Source organism: Gobio gobio (assembly GCF_949357685.1).
Source record: "Gobio gobio genome assembly, chromosome: 23".
NCBI classification, from domain to species: Eukaryota; Metazoa; Chordata; class Actinopteri; order Cypriniformes; family Gobionidae; genus Gobio; species Gobio gobio.
This window is the reverse complement of record NC_137119.1, coordinates 34,379,255-34,396,835: the sequence shown is the minus strand read 5'-3', so window position 1 is coordinate 34,396,835 and position 17,581 is coordinate 34,379,255. Positions and strand designations below refer to the sequence as shown.

The 17,581-nt window shown below is 35.8% G+C and overlaps 1 protein-coding gene across 2 annotated transcripts; it reads left to right on the top strand.

Moving 5' to 3' along the window:
- The first annotated feature begins 1,601 nt into the window (after nucleotides 1–1,601).
- Nucleotides 1,602–17,336, top strand: abcd3a (ATP-binding cassette, sub-family D (ALD), member 3a). 2 transcript variants are annotated; one of them, XM_079806695.1, is made up of 23 exons: nucleotides 1,602–1,767; nucleotides 2,343–2,376; nucleotides 2,890–2,988; nucleotides 4,148–4,236; nucleotides 4,736–4,805; nucleotides 5,069–5,166; nucleotides 9,992–10,115; nucleotides 10,208–10,264; nucleotides 10,349–10,491; nucleotides 10,596–10,665; nucleotides 11,581–11,650; nucleotides 11,740–11,837; nucleotides 11,988–12,079; nucleotides 12,225–12,316; nucleotides 12,409–12,475; nucleotides 12,568–12,631; nucleotides 13,917–13,994; nucleotides 14,097–14,162; nucleotides 14,248–14,337; nucleotides 14,451–14,570; nucleotides 15,123–15,227; nucleotides 15,347–15,403; nucleotides 16,541–17,336. In XM_079806695.1, the coding sequence occupies exons 1-23, from the start codon at nucleotides 1,658–1,660 to the stop codon at nucleotides 16,616–16,618; spliced, it is 1,971 nt and encodes a 656-aa protein (XP_079662821.1). In that variant the 5' UTR covers nucleotides 1,602–1,657; the 3' UTR covers nucleotides 16,619–17,336. The 2 variants fall into 2 exon arrangements, with proteins under 2 accessions (XP_079662821.1, XP_079662822.1); XM_079806696.1 differs by lacking the exon at nucleotides 4,736–4,805 and adding an exon at nucleotides 4,374–4,443 and having other exon boundaries at nucleotides 1,620–1,767.
- Nucleotides 17,337–17,581: the final 245 nt, after the last annotated feature.

Below are 17,581 nucleotides of genomic sequence, written 5' to 3'. Positions count from 1 at the left end.
ACCAAAGAGTTACAAATGTGAGAAGGATACATAAAATCATGCATTTTAAAGTTTCAATTTTGATGTTAATTCCACTATTATATTATAGCTAGTACATGTGTGACCCTGGACCACAAAACCTGAATAAATAAGCTTTCCACTGATGTATGGTTTGTTAGGATAGGACAATATTTGGCCGATATACAACTAGCCTAATTGAAAATCTGGAATCTGAGGGTGCAAAAAATCTAAATATAGAGAAAAAATGCCTTTAAAGTTGTCCAAATGAAGTCCTTAAGCAAGGGCATATTACCAATAATAATACATTTTCTTACATATTAGGAAATGTATTAAAATGTATCTATTGGCACAAATATACCCGTGTAACTTATGACTGGCTTTTGTGGTCTAGGCTCACATTTAATTGTTCTACAACACAGTATTTAGTTCAATTACATCAGAAGTAACTGTAATTAAATTACAGAAAAATAAGAGTAATCCCTTACTTTACTTTTTCAAGGGAAAAGTGACTAAATTACAGTACCTAATTAACTAGTTACACCCAACACTGGTTGTGGGTAAATTTTACTCCAGTTTTGCCTAGTGTTGTGCATGTAACGTAATATATTCTAAATAAAAGTGGAAAGGTTTTGTAACCCTCAAATTTATTTAGCATACAAAGCAGTCCTTGTACAGCATATGATTGTGTGTTTTATATATATATATATATATATATATATATATATATATATATATATATATATATATATATATATATATATATATATATATATATATATATTTTTTTTTTTTTTTTTTTTTAACAACGAATAAGTAAAACGTCTTTCACTCCATATGAAACTTGTTTTATTTTGAAGATATTTATGTAACAATACCATTTTCTACAGTAGGCTAAGTAACATATTCCAAATCAAATTTATAATATTTTCAAGTTGATTATGCAGACAATAAAATAAGACAATGTCAAAATAAAGGGTTACAAATATGTTACATGTTCTTACAAATGTAAATACCGTACATGTACTTAATTAATATTAATCAGTACTTAAATATAGCCTACAATTACACTGTAACAACTGTATATTTAATTATGTTAATAAGTTTTGCTTTTTGTCTTTATAAGTTGGTTATTTAAAGCATGATAACGGCAGGCCTAAAAACTAAAATGTTCTAATAGGAAATCTACAAAGATCTTTATGTCTTTTTATGGGGGTTTGTTTAATACCAAGGTAGTGTTTATTTGTGGATTTATTTAGTAAATATTTTATTTATTTAGGCTAGGCTACTATATATAGGCCTACTATATTGTTAAAGCATAAAACTTCCTCCATTTCTTGAAACTCTGGGGAGGTAAACTAGGCCTATAGGAACAGTTATACAAAGGAAAATATGCTAATAGAAGTTATAATCTAATAAAGTGAATTTCCGAGTAAGGCCTGTGTTATTACTTCAACATGGTAATTCGTTCATTTTATTTTCTCCTGCGTATGTAATATGTATAATGTTTCCTAAAGGGTTAATAAACACAGAGCAGGTTCATGATGATGGTGTGATGATGAGGTCATGAGTAGTCTACGGTAGCCGGTAGAGGGATCTTTTCTCTCTCTCTTCCGGGCTTGTGTGCGCCGCTGTTCTCCGGACCGTCTCAGTAGGAAACATGGCGGCCGTCAGTAAGTACTTGACAGCGAAGAACTCCGCTGCGGCTGGCGGTGTCCTACTCATTTTATACTTCCTAAAGCAGAGACGAAGATCCGCTGGACTGAACAGGTATGTAAAAACACACATTAAGTGTCTTAATGCAAGAATTCAGATACGCTGGAGTTCAGTGTCAGAGTGACCCCAGTTCAACTACAGCAAATTGAGCCCAGTTTTATGGCCATGTGTCAAAATCTAATGAGCTGCGATGCTCCAAATGTGCTGTCTAGGTAGGCACCTCACTAGGTTTTGAGACGCAGCCTATAAAGATCTTAAATATTGAAATACAGTAATTTACATCCAGATAAAGAAGTTTATTGAACATGATTATTGCTTGTTGCAGTCTCACTGTCCAACAAAGGACTCTTTCATGAAGGACAGTGTTGGACAAATGATGCCACAGTTTGCAAAAAAAAAAAAAAAAAAAATCTACTGTAGTTTTTAGTGGTTAAATAGTCAAAAACGGTTCATGCTTGCACCTTGAACTCACTTGATTTCTGAGCATACTGCACACTTTTGACCAAAAAAGTAAATGCATTATGTTTATAATATAAAGTGCTTCATATTCAATATGATTAAAAATAATCAACTACTATTGTTTATTGGTGCTATTACTATTTTTTGATCCATTTCATAATTTTCAACAGGAAAAAGGGTTCTCCAAATGATCTGAACAGCGAGGTAAGATAAAAAAAAACAAAAACAAAAAAAACACATATATATATATATATATATATTTGCACGTATATACTGTATATATATTTATTTTATTTGATTATATATAAATATTTTATTCATAAATATAACAACTTTTTCTTAAATGTATACATGCGTGTGTGTGTGTGTGTGTATTTAAATATACATAATTATACACCGTACACACTCATATATTATGTAAACACGATTAATCGATTTGACAGCACTAATATATAAATGCCTTTTACTGGATTTGCTATATTGTTCAAGGATAGTGACATCAAATCTGTGATTCAGAGTTCTGATTGAGGTACTGAAAGTCCTTGAACAGAACTGTCTCTGAAATCGTCTGCACATCTCTACACATTTTCACTATTAATATTTATTATAACTTAATAAGTGGGATTCGTGATCTTTAGTTCAAGGTCTGGCTGTGTGAGACTATATTCCATGAGTGTCCTTTGACTTTTAACACTTGTTGTGTTTTAAAACCAACAGAAAGATGGCAAGAAGGAGAGAGCCGCTGTGGACAAGCTCTTTTTCATCCGGATCGCACGGATCGTCAGGATTATGGTGCCGAAATTCTTGTGTAAAGAGGTGAGAGTTGTGACCTACTTTTTAATGTCCACTTGCAATGACTTGACAAGAGTTGTTACTGAAACTAGAAGTTGGGATGAGGCAAATATTAAAGTTTTCCTTTTTTTTTTTGCTAATCAGAAGCAAGTGATTTTAAGGGGAAATTCTTTTTTTAAAGAAATTAATATTTTTATTTGGCTGCAAGGATGCATTAAATTGATCAAAAGTGACAGTAAAGACTTTTTACATTGTTACAAAAAAAAATGCATTTATAAATGTACAGTTTGTCAAAACCAAAAATTATTCAGACACCAGATATAATATTTTACTAGCGGGTGCAGGACTCTATAGTTGATTTATGTAAGTGAAGATAGCAAAATAAAGTAAACTGTGACATATTATACCCAAATATTCTTCATACAGTGGACTACCAGTAACATTTATAAAAATTTAGGACCAACCTTATTCAGACACTTTGACCTGAAGTGTTTTTTCTTAAATTTCTAATGTGACCTTTTACACCACAGACTGAACAAATCGAAGCATTGATTGGTCATTGGTTGACCTTAATGGGTATTATCTAATTGTGTACTTAAATGTAACAGCTGACAGCTGATTGGTTGATCCATTACATACCTTTCTATCAAAGTTATCTGACATTATCAAGATGAATTTGTTCTGACACAGTTCTTGTCATATTTTATTACCATTTTCGAAACTATGGTGAATAAACTGTGATAATGTGAGAAAATGTTTAAGGTGTCTGAATACATTTTGGTTTGACTGTAAATGCTTTTCTTTTGAACAACTTTCTGATGATCAAAGAAAAGTAAAAATGCAGCATGATTTCCACAAAAATCGATTTACAACATTGATAATATCGAAATGTTTCGATTAAAAAATCGAAATATTTCTTGAACAGCGTATCAGAATGATTTCTGAAGGATCATGTGACACTGAAGACTGGAGTAATGATGCTGAAAATTCAGATTTACATCACAGGAATAAATTACATTATAAAATAGGAATAATATTTCATAATGTAACAGTTCTTAAAAATGTAAAAAATGTTTTGAACAATATTGTGTGTATATCTGCTAAATACAAGTCAATGATTTCAGCTCATTATTGTTTTTCACTTTATTTATTTATTGTGTGTGTGTGTGTGTGTGTGTCACAGACATGGTACCTGTTCCTGATCGCAGTGATGCTTGTGACTCGGACCTATTGCGACGTCTGGATGATTCAGAACGGGACTATGATTGAAAGGTACTGCGTTGATCTAGACATCAAATTTGTTAGTGCTGTGAAATATTACACTATTATACTTTGTGAAGACGCCTGGCACCCACTTAAATATTGATTTAATGTGATTTGATTGTATTTTATTTTTTAATCTTTGACAGTGGAATCATTAGCAGAGATATCAATTTATTCAAGAGGCACTTTTATTCCTACCTGACTGTCATTCCTGGGGTAATTTACTGTATCTTCATGTGCTGTGAAAACTAATTTATTGTTACAGATGTGGTGGCGTCATATCATTTACATCACTGAACCTGTCCATTGTGTTTCCTCACATGCTTACCTTTCAGATCTCCTCTGGCCTGCAATATAAATGTAGTCATGAATGCGTGCTTCCTCAAAGATAATTTGCATGAATTTTTTTCATGCACATGAAGGACAGAATGGCAGGATGTGTGTTTATTCCCTTCTGTGTTAACTAAACCAAGTTTGCGTGTGTTTGTGTGCACGTTGTGGTTTGCAGTGCAATCATTGGTCGATCCACTAACGGTTTCAAGAAGTACTTATTCAACTTTATCACGGCTATGCCCATTGTAAGTTTCTGCTTTTTTTAATCATTGGTAGTAATTGTTAAAAGTCAGAGGAGTTCTGAGAATATTAACAGTCTAATCTATGATGTTAACACTAAAACTGCTTCCCAATAACAATACTTCCTCTTGACATCACTTTTTTATGACATCTTTGAGGCTAGAATGCATTTGTTTAATATCAGAAAGAGAGCTCAATGCAAGAATTGTTGGAATGTGTTGGAATGGAAACATTGCATCCTGTAATTTGTTGCATCTCGATCATTCAGATTGCCTTGGTGAACAACTTCCTGAAGTTGGGCTTGAATGAACTGAAGCTGTGCTTTCGTGTGAGGCTTACCAAGCATCTCTACGATGAGTACCTGAAGTAAGGCCCATCACTGCCATGACATTGACCCCTTTCACATAGCAATGCTGGTAAATTAGCATAACATTTCCAGAATGACTTTTCCGGTAAATACACAAACGTGCTGTTCACACATGCAACAGCATTCTGTCTTTTTACCGGTAAGATGCCATTCACACATCAGTAGTACCAAAATTGCAGTAAACTCTGTGACATCAGCCGTTCGGACCTCATACATGCTCGTACCAGTAATCATTGTTTATTGTTCACACACACACACACACACACACACACACACACACACAGCATCATACAGGTAATGTTACAGCTTCTCAAGACAAAGGTCTTGTCTCTTAAAGGGATCGTTCACCCAAAATGAAAATTCTGTCATCATTTACTCACCCTCAAGTTGATGACTTTCTTTATTCTGTTGAACACAAAAGAAATTTTGAATAATATGAGTTATTCAACAGTTGATGGACCCAATTGACTTCCATAGTATGGAAAAAAATACTATGGAAGTCAATGGGGCCCCTCAAATGACATCCTTCAAAATATCATCTTTTGTGTTTTTAATTTATAGAGGTTTGAAACAACTTTATGGTGAGTAAATGATGACCGAATTTTCATTTTTGGGCGAACTATCCCTTTAACAGTAATTTACCAGTAAAGACTGTGTGTGTGAAAGGGGCTAATGTTCCAACTTAGATATTCTTTACAAAAAAATGCATAATAACGCTATTTTTGCAAGCCATGCATTACTATTATATTTGCTCATAAATGATTAGGTATTTGTTATAATGTACTAAATTATACTTTATTATAAGGGATGCATTGATATTAAATTTCTGACCAGTAACCGATTAATGACTGATATTAAAATATTAAAATAAAGTATTTTGGGGAAAAATACATTTTTGGGGAAAAACCTATTATTTGAAATGTATATATCCCTACATTTCTAAATGTAAGTATATGGGTCAATGACAAGTAAGGTTTTTTTAAGATAAAAAATAATAATAATAATTTTAAGCAAAACCGTTTTAAAATGGTGTTGATTCATATTAGTTTTACAGCAATAATTCATTATTAATCAAGATTTCTGATTTTACCACATAGAAAATGTCAGGTGGTGCAACCAAATATTAATTTAAAATAATATACATATACAATATACATATGAATCATTGTAATGTCTAAAATGTATATCACATGGTGAATTGCCTTTTTAGTCCAATTCATATAAACAGACAGACACTTTTCTATTCATACTCCCAATTTTCCATTTTATGTTTTGTTTTTAACCGTAAAAAGTATTTGTATACATTATATAACAGTTTACAGTTATATTTCTTACTTCATTTTGCAATTGCAGTGGGAATTGATACTTTTAAATGTAAATTTGCTGGTCGCACCACCTGACATTTCAAATTCAATTCAAATCTTAACAGGCATTAACTTGGACACCTATACAAATGTTTGACCATACTCAAGGTTATACATACATTTTTTTAATCAAATGCACATTTTTATAATAACACATTTATCAAAGTTTTCCACGGGTCATACCACCTGACATGATAAGTTGAATCAACCTTATTATTACTCAAAAATGTCAAATTATCAAATTTTCATGGGAGGGTGATTAACATTGTTACTGCCTCAAAGGGGTCCTCTGGGGTCTTCTGTGTGATGTCATATGCTGTCACATGGTTTTCTTAAAGTAACATTGCATAAAATGGCATTTTTATGTCGGCCGCTCTCCCTGACATCCACTAACGGTTTTGTAATAGAGTAAGTAATAGAATAGTTTTGAAATAGGACTGATACATTTATAAGGAATTTAACGTAAAATAATGCCAAACTATTTGATTAAGAAAATGAACCTTTTTATTGCAGTTTTGTTTTCTGCTTGTACGTTTGTACAGTCGCACCACCTGACATTTTTGGTCTTTCAAACACCACAACTCAGAAAGTCAATTGAATTACAAAAAAATTAAAAGGGTAGGAAATAAAATAAATATTAGGGATAAAGGAAATATTGTAGATCAATTTGATATATGACATGTATTTATTAAAATTATTTGTAGGAAAATAATGAATTTGGACACAAACAATGTCATGTCATTGACCCATATAATACTTTCATTTTGAGATATGCTCAAGATTTATTTTAAATGAGTAGTCTTAAAAATATTAACTAGGTGTGCGCCGATCCGATACTCAGTATCGGTATCGGTATCGCTCCGATACTGCCATTTTTTTTTTTCCGGATCGGGTATCGCCCAGACGAGACCGATTCAAATATATTGTGTGTATACTATTCTGTGTTATTGTTATACCACACAAAAGGCACAAAAACATTAAAAAGCACCATAAAGTTTTCGTGGACTACATTCTAAGTTTTCTGAAGCCATTCCATAGTTTAATGTGAGGTACAGATGTGCAGTCGGGGCAAAAAAGTAAACAAAAAAATGAATCATAGGTACACTTCAACTATGAGAGACAGAATGAGAAAAATCACACAAAAAAACACATTGTCTCATTTTTAAAGAATTTATTTAGTATTTGGTCACCTACAAAAAAGCAAGATTTCTGGCTCTCACAGACCTGTAACTTCTTCTTTAAGAGGCTCCTCTGTCCTCCACTCGTTACCTGTATTAATGGCACCTGTTTGAACTCATTATCAGTATAAAAGACACCTGTCCACAACCTCAAACAGTCAGACTCCAAACTCCACTATGGCCAAGACCAAAGAGTTGTCAAAGGACACCAGAAACAAAATTGTAGACCTGCACCAGGCTGGGAAGACTGAATCTGGTAAGCAGCTTGGTGTGAAGAAATCAACTGTGGGAGCAATTATTAGAAAATTTAAGACATACAAGACCACTGATAATCTCCCTCGATCTGGGGCTCCACGCAAGATCTCACCCCGTGGGGTCAAAATGATCACAAGAACGGTGAGCAAAAATCCCAGAACCAGACAGGGGGACCTAGGGAATGACCTGCACAGAGCTGGGACCAAAGTAACAAAGGCTACCATCAGTAACACACTACGCCGCCAGGGACTCAAATCCTGCAGTGCCAGACATGTCCCCCTGCTTAAGCCAGTACATGTCCGGGCCCGTCTGAAGTTTGCTAGGGAGCATTTGGATGATCCAGAAGAGGATTGGGAGAATGTCATATGGTCAGATGAAACCAAAATATAACTTTTTGGTAAAAACTCATCTTTTGCAAGAAAGAATGCTGAGTTGCATCCAAAGAACACCATACCTACTGTGAAGCATGGGGGTGGAAACATCATGCTTTGGGGTTGTTTTTCTGCAAAGTGACAAGGACGACTGATCCGTGTAAAGGAAAGAATGAATGGGGCCATGTATCATGAGATTTTGAGTAAATACCTCCTTCCATCTAGCCTGACAAGCCAGACCCACATCAAGATGTTGGGTCTGGAAACTCACCATTGACAGGGCTCAATCCGAGGGGCGGGATAAACGGTTGTCTTTCAAATTCCCTTTGCAGGCAATTGGATAGCGCCATGAGCGCCACAACCAACCAGAGCAAAGAAGGTGAAGCCGAGCTAACATTAGTTGATAGACTTTCAGCGTATCCGGTCGGCAAAAAAGAAGAACACATCTTCTTTTCTTAAGAATGACTTCAGTGCTGTTCTTTGTTGTTTTCTCAAAGAAAAGCTTAACTCAAGTCTTCCAGAGTCGCGGCCAAAGCCGATTCAAAAGACCGCTGTTCGTCAGCTTCTTTGTTTACGAGTAGCAAGCAGAACCAGCTCTGAGGTCTACCGAGAGTTGCTAGACTACACTCGCGGCAAAATAAATTTTCTGCCGCTAGGGTGCGTCTAGATTTCTAGGCTACCTTCCATCTGCAAGGGCATTGAAGATGAAACGTGGCTGGGTCTTTCAGCATGACATTGATCCCAAACACACCGCCCGGGCAACGAAGGAGTGGCTTCGTAAGAAGCATTTCAAGGTCCTGGAGTGGCCTAGCCAGTCTCCAGATCTCAACCCCATAGAAAATCTTTGGAGGGAGTTGAAAATCCTTGTTGCCCAGCGACAGCCCCTAAACATCACTGCTCTAGAGGAGATCTGCATGGAGGAATGGGCCAAACTACTAGCAACAAACCTTGTAAAAAACCTTGCGGAGACTTACAGAAAACATTTGACCTCTGTTATTGCCAACAAAGGGTATATAACAAAGTATTGAGATGAACTTTTGTTATTGACCAAATACTTATTTTCCACCATAATTTGCAAATAAATTCTTTAAAAATCAGACAATGTGATTTTCTATGTACCTATGATGAAAATTACAGGTCTCTCATCTTTTTAAGTGGGAGAACTTGTATATACAGTGGGGCAAAAAAGTATTTAATCAGCCACCAATTGTGCAAGTCGTTAAATTCAAGTTCACATGAATGCTTCCCTCCGCTTCGGCCATTGTCATTCAATGTCATTCTCCATTCAGCATTCAAACTGTGTGTCACGCTCCGTTATGACAGTCTCCAAGATGATTCAATGTTCCTATTATTATACTTGATAGTCAAGCCTGATGCCTTTCACAAAAGAATGATCCCAGTCTCTTCCACACAGTGAGGCATACAGTTTATTAGGTCATTCAGAACTTTTTTATTTTTTTAGTTTCGGATCGGTACTCTGTATCGGGCAATATTGAATCCCAGGTATCAGAATCAGTATCCGAGGCGAAAAAGGCAGATCGGACAACCACTAGTTAATGTATAGGAAAAATGCTTGGTGCCAATGTATGGACACCATATGATTCTCTGAAGAAAATGTAAATCTAATTACTAATGTCACCATCTTTGGGTTCATAGGGGATATACGTACTACAAAATGGGAAACTTGGATAACCGGATTGCTAATGCTGATCAGCTGCTGACGCAGGATGTGGAAAGGTTCTGTAACAGTGTTGTGGATCTTTACTCCAACCTCAGCAAGGTACAACACACTTTCGTCTAAAATACCAGATAAGAGCTGAGGTTTCTTTTCTTTGGATGAACTGTACATGTATTTACTTTCCCCCTCTCCAGCCACTGTTGGACATCGGCTTGTACATATTCAAATTGACAACAGCAATCGGAGCTCAGGTGAGTTTGGGAAAGACGATGTGGAATTCTCCTGTGGATAAATGCGATTGGATATTTTGATGATCTGATGGTCTCTTTGCACAGGGTCCCGCATCTATGATGGCTTACCTTCTTATCTCCGGCCTCTTCCTGACCCGTCTGCGCAGGCCCATCGGTAAGATGACCGTGACCGAACAGAAGTATGAAGGAGAATACCGATACGTCAACTCTCGTCTCATCACAAACAGGTGACCCTTCATACTTGTATCTATATGACAGTATAGTTTTGTCTGCTACAAATGTTTTTTCTCAAATTTTGATGCACACTTAAATGCTTTTATTTCCCTCTCAGTGAGGAGATTGCCTTCTATAATGGAAACGTCAGGGAGAAACAGACAATTCATTCAACCTTCAAGAAACTGGTGAGTATATGACTATATGAATCTGAGCTGTCATTATCAAATGGGTTGCATCAGTATGTACCAATAAAATTCTGGATGATGCAGATACGTCGATAATTATTCTTATATTGTTGCCGATAATGGATAAATAAACCCCTTAATTATCTATCTATCTATCTATCTATCTATCTATCTATCTATCTATCTATCTATCTATCTATCTATCTATCTATCTATCTATCTATCTATCTATCTATCTATCTATCTATCTATCTATCTATCTATCTATCTATCTATCTATCTATCTATCTATCTATCTATCTATCTATCTATCTATCTATCTATCTATCTATCTATCTATCTATCTATCTATCTATCTATCTATCTATCTATCTATCTATCTATCTATCTATCTATCTATCTATCTATCTATCTATCTATCTATCTATCTATCTATCTATCTATCTATCTATCTATCTATCTATCTATCTATCTATCTATCTATCTATCTATCTATCTATCTATCTATCTATCTATCTATCTATCTATCTATCTATCTATCTATCTATCTATCTATCTATCTATCTATCTATCTATCTATCTATCTATCTATCTATCTATCTATCTATCTATCTATCTATCTATCTATCTATCTATCTATCTATCTATCTACATTATAACATATAGTATGACCAATTTCTATTTTTGTTTACATTTAAGTTATTCAACCAAATTTTTTAAAGATTAACTTTGTGACCATGCAAAGGTTATCTGAATGTAAAAATAGATGAAATGAGCATCCACAATTAAATATCTAATACTCTAATATCGGCTGACAACCTGTATGGTACTGATATAAACCCTTATAATCAAGGTTTGCATGGCATGATTAATCTTTATATCTGAGTTTGTTAGCTGAACTGAGTTTGTTTGCAGGTCGATCATCTTCACAATTTCATCTTCTTCCGTTTCTCCATGGGTATGGTGGACAGCATTATCGCCAAGTGTAAGAGGAAGTTTCATTATCTTGCCAAGATAACATATACATGAACATGGACCGTAAAAGATTAATACATTTGTTCTCTCTTGTTCCAGATTTTGCTACCGTTGTTGGGTATTTAGTGGTCAGTCGTCCATTCCTTAATTTGTCTCACCCTCGACACCTGAATAGCTCCCATGCTGAATTGCTGGAGGTAAAACTTCACTCCTTACATCGAGATTATTCCTAGTTAGTGGCCCTTGATTGCATTCACAATGCATGTAATTTCCGAGCAAAACTTAATATTTATTTTGAATAATGAGGGATGGGGCTTGATTATCCATCTTGACGTGTTCTCTTGCAGGACTACTATCAGAGCGGCCGTATGCTGCTGCGTATGTCGCAGGCGTTGGGCAGAATCGTCCTTGCTGGCAGAGAAATGACACGTCTGTCAGGGTAAAAGTTCACACATCCTCATCGCATTGCATCAGCATGTTTAATCAAGTTATTTGATTGCTTGCCATTTCATTAAAAACTTGACGTTGTGTGGTACAAGCACAACACATTTGATGCTATAAAATTAATTTGTCTTTCCCTTCAGCTTCACTGCTCGCATCACTGAGCTCATGAGGGTCCTGAAAGAGCTGAATTCTGGGAAATACGAACGCACCATGGTGTCTCAGTCAGAGAAAGGTGAGCTGCTGAGACTCTCAAGCTCCGAAACAAACTTTAGAGAGATACATAGTTTCTTTTGAACTATTTGTTCATGTTTTTCATACACACAGACACTTCAGAAAAGCTCACATTGATCCCTGGAAGTGGAAGAATCATCAACGTTGACCATATCATCAAGTAAGAGCAGCTTCCCTCAGTCCTCTCAATTTCAGAGCTTCATTGTCAGGAGGGCCAACTATGATCAATTTTATATGCGATTTTCTCATCAGGTTCGATCACACGCCCCTGGCTACTCCTAATGGAGACATTCTGATCAGAGATCTATGCTTCGAGGTGCGTTAAACATGATTTCTACGAATCGCTTGTCAGTACTGAGACAATCAATGTAATAAATGTAGTATCATATAAAAAACTTCATAAATTGTATTTGCATCTAAAGTTCTATTTAACTTATTACATGGTTTGATTTTATAGTTTAGTCGATTATTATTATTATTTTGTCAGCTCATGACTTTTCTCTCTCACAATTTTGACCCTTATATCTGTTCACCGTTTATGTTTATATCTCAACGTTTTTCTGAATATCAACAATCTCTTTACATGTTGCAAAATTGAGACTGTTTCTCATAATTGCTTATTAGAATCTTTCAATTGTGATTCTCGCATTGCAACTGTTTCTTGCAGTGTGAATTCATATCTCACAATTGCAACTTTTTTTTATTGCGACTTTTCTTGTAATTGCGACTGTTTTACATTATTTTCGAAGTGATTTCATATCTTACATTAGCAACGTTTTCTCATAATTGCGAGACATTTTTCACAAGATGATTGATCTCGTATTTTCAGCTTTTATCGTAATTGCAGCTTTAATTATCAGTCTCGCATTTGTGACTTTTGCTTGTAATTTTCGACGTTTTTCATTGTTGTAACTTTTTCTCGCGGTGGGATTTCATCTCACATTTGCAACTTTTTCTTATTGAGACTTTTTCTTGTAATTGCGACTGTTTTACATTATTTTCGAAGTGATTTTATATCTTACATTAGCAACGTTTTCTCGTAATTGCGAGAAATTTTTCAAAAGATGATTGATCTCGTATTTGCAACTTTTATCATACTTTCAACTTTAATTATCACCATTTCTCGTAATTGTGACTTTTTCTTGTAATTTTGACTGTTTTTCATTGTTACAACTTTTTCTCGCAATATGATTTCATATTTCACATTTGCGACTTTTTCTTGTAATTTCATGTTTTTTTTATTATTCTCAGTATGATTTAATCTCACATTTGCAACTTTTTCTCATTGCAACTTTGTTTCTCGTAGTATGATTTCGTATCTCACATGTGGAACCTTTTCTCATAATCGTTTTTCATAAGATGACTTCATATTTCGCATTTCAACATTTTTTGTAATAATTGCTACTTTTTTCTCGTAATTGTGACTACTATGACTGTTGCAATTGCGACTTTTTTGCAACTTATTTGTAAATGTTATTTAACACTTACCTTTTACCTTTACTTTTCAGTCTGGTTGGAAACAGGCTTCCATTCCTGTCAAAGCGATGTTTGTTGTTAATGTGCGTGTGTGTGCTCATCTCATTGTGTATTGTTCTTCAAAGGTGAAATCCGGGGCCAATGTTTTGGTGTGTGGTCCCAATGGCTGTGGAAAGAGTTCACTTTTCCGGGTTCTTGGAGAGGTGAGCACTTCTGTGATACTGGAATTCTGTGCTAGTTCTTGGCTTTCTGTGGAAACTCTTCCATTTTGTCTGCTAAATGTTGGGTTGTCTGTTTCTCTCTAGTTGTGGCCACTGTTTGGTGGGAGTTTGACGAAACCAGAGAGGGGGAAGCTCTTCTACGTCCCTCAGGTAAAACAAATCCCTCTTTTCCCATTGCGGAACATCTGAATGGTCCGCAACAGCTGAATAACTTCCCGTTTTTGTCTGCTTTCAGAGGCCTTACATGACCCTTGGCTCACTGAGGGATCAAGTGATCTACCCAGATACCCATGAGGACCAAAAGAAGAAAGGCATTTCTGACCAGGTACTGTAAACTTTTTACAATCTAAAATGCTGTAAAACCCTAACATGCAGATGAGTTTATAATGATCCATGTCTATCCATTTTCATTCCATCATCCTTTTTTTGTTGTGCCAGGTGCTGAAGGAATACCTGGATAATGTCCAGTTAGGACACATTTTGGAGAGAGAGGGATCATGGGACATGATTCAGGACTGGATGGATGTGCTCAGTGGAGGAGAGAAGCAGAGAATGGCGGTAAACAAAGACATTTTCAACAAAGTCTGACATACAATAAGGCAAAGTGACCTTACAGCTGCAGTCAACGGAAAAATACTGATATTGTATGTTGACTTTGTCGTCTCATTAACATCCTGTTTTTTAACCACTGCACAAGAAGTTGTGTTAAAGGCCAGATCTTTTACAATACTATTACACGAGCACCCTTAGACTGAGTACATGTCGGAAATTAGCGTAGTTATGAGGTAACGAATTTGAGATTCTGTACTCCAATGACTCAGGAAATTTCTATTTAATCAATTTGATTGAGTCTGTTGTTTTTACATGGTTACGGCAGTCAAGAAAAATCAGGTGGGAGAAAGTGGGAGAAATCAGAGTTTTTATAACATGTCTAAAGAGTTTTCAACTTGTAATTTTCCAATGCGTAGCCCCGCCCACACAAATCTAGTTGGTCCAAAGTATCGCTCCTCATGTACACTAAATTAATAGATTATGTCAATTAGATTTGTATATTTATAAATGAGAATTTAGAGATGTGTTAAGGTTTATAAAATGATGGGTTTTCCTTAGATGGCCAGGCTTTTCTACCATAAGCCCCAGTTTGCCATCCTGGATGAGTGCACCAGTGCCGTGAGCGTAGACGTGGAGGATTACATCTACAGTCACTGCAGAAAGGTACCTGACATCACATCACATCAGCGCTGAAGAGATTTCTCCATCCTAAAGAAATTTCCCCTTCATATTTCAGTACATTTTGCTGAAATTTCCCTGCATGTGTGCTTTTTAATTGGCAGGTTGGCATCACCCTGTTCACAGTCTCACACAGAAAGTCCCTGTGGAAGCATCATGAGGTAAGATCTGTTCTGCTTCCCCATGATCAATATTTATTGACGTTCACCCTACGTATGCTTAAATAGGTACTTTACTGTTTACTTTCACTGGCGAAATGTGCTTTCAGCACAACTCGGCTGTCTATGCAGTATTTTTTTGTTAAGTTGGTGCTTTCTGACTAGAGAAAACCAATTACAAGGGCTGTTGTTTTCCTTTTTGCCAAAATAGTTAGGAAAAGAGTCCAAGGCCGCTCCCAGATTTCAAATAGTGCCTTTTTTGAGTAGGAAATACTTCTTAGCAAACTTTTATCCTGCCTTCACATGCTATCGAAAAGTCTCACCAGGTTTATTTTTGCCTATTAATTGTGAAAATCGTATTAAAGCCATAATGATATTTAGCGTCCGATCAATTGACAACCATATAAACATTCACCACGTCAGTTTATAGTAGCGTATAGTCAGCTTGCGGACAATTCTGGTATTTCGGTCACTTACAAGCTATTTTCACTGTGTATAGTACATACAGTATGCTTCAAAGGATTATTCATATATGTAAATATGCACTTCTTTAACAAAGACAGTGACGTAGCGGTTGTGGAAAAAACTAATGAAGAATGGCATGTTTTTAAAGTTTGTGTGTGACCCGCCCATCTCGGTAAATACATGGTAAATGCGACTTGAGAGGGTGTTCATGTCCAATTTTTTTAACTAGCAAAAACATATTTACGATAATTCCTAATCCTAATAAACCTACTCTTACAATAACTTTTGTTAATAACCCTCCGCCAATCCGACTGTCTGTGGGCAGGGATACAAAAATGCGCAAGTATAATCTAGTTTTCGCGAAAGCCCTGGATTTTACATCATCCGACAGACTTTTGCTGACAAATAAACATGGATTTCTCGTAAACATCGTTCATTTTCATATACTACAGAGATTGGAACAATACAAAGCGGGTTGAAAATCACAGAACTTAAGGCCCGTTCACACCAAGAACGATAACTATAAAGATAACTATATTAGCGTTCACACCAGTGGACAATATCTGTTTATTCTAAGCGTGTGCTTGTCTATCACTTTAAATGTTTTTCTGTCGCTTTAAATTTATCGTGATTGGGTCGTTACATTAAGCACAAATTGTCCTTTTTTCTTTACAGTACTACCTCCATATGGATGGCAGAGGAAACTATGAATTCAAACTCATCACCGCTGAAACTGTGGAGTTTGGCTCTTAAAGAGGAGCGACAGCACTATACTATCAGCGGCCCTAGCTAGGGGCCCTAACCATTCACTTCTTAAGGAGTCGCCTGACAACCTAATCTAGGAGTTTGTTTTTAATCATCAATAACCTTTATGGGATGAAACTGTGTTTAGAAATGTATTAACACTACTTTTGTCCTGAATGATTGTATATAATTTTGTAATTTAAGCAGTCCAATTGATAGGACATCCGTTAAGTATGCGTGGGAATGTAGAATGTATACCATGGAAATACGTCTTGTGTCTGAGCTCTAAATTGTTTAATACATGAAATGTGTCTGTATGGGGTCACACAAATCAATGCCACTGGACTGAACTGAGCGTTTAATGTGTTAGAAGCACGATAGTGAACTATTATTGCCTTTTTCTCATCAGCTAAAAAGTGGCCTTAGTGCTCACTGCAGCATGGTTGGGCGGTTTTGGGTGTGTGCGAGTTGCTTTTTGGTGCACTTTACCTGGTACGGTGATTTGAGAAATCAAGAATCCTCGTAAAGTACAACTGTTCGATGAGAGGTTGCCTATGCACTTGTTTACTCCAGCTTTGATGGCATTTCTTGATGCGAAAGGAATCTTTCTCCGCCGAACGGTTGTTGTATGTAAGAACTGTAAGAAACGTCATTGTCGTAGCACTTCACGCATCAAGCAAATGAACCACTTTGCTGTATGTTTTCATTAAAAAAAGATTGATACTACGAAGTCTGCACTTTCTTGTCTTGAAGAAACGGTTGTAGATTGTGTTGATGATTACGAGAGAGAGTGTCAATTCAGTTGGACTGGTTTATTGCACATTATGGTTACTTTAGGAAATCTTTGAAAAGATGAATGTTGACATTTAACACACATCAAATGCAAGTGAAAGGTCATTTAGATTAGACGGTGCTTTGACCTTTCACCCTCCACATGACGATGTAATTTTACATATCGTCACCTGTTCTTGG

Bases quoted from the DNA above. Each gene is read 5' to 3' on its own strand.
- abcd3a (XM_079806695.1), top strand. From the start codon at position 1,658: ATGGCGGCCGTCAGTAAGTACTTGACAGCGAAGAACTCCGCTGCGGCT. The intron at 11,651-11,739 runs GTAAGAGGAAGT...CTCTTGTTCCAG, and splicing joins GGACAGCATTATCGCCAAGT to ATTTTGCTACCGTTGTTGGG. The intron at 12,476-12,567 runs GTAAGAGCAGCT...TTTTCTCATCAG, and splicing joins AACGTTGACCATATCATCAA to GTTCGATCACACGCCCCTGG.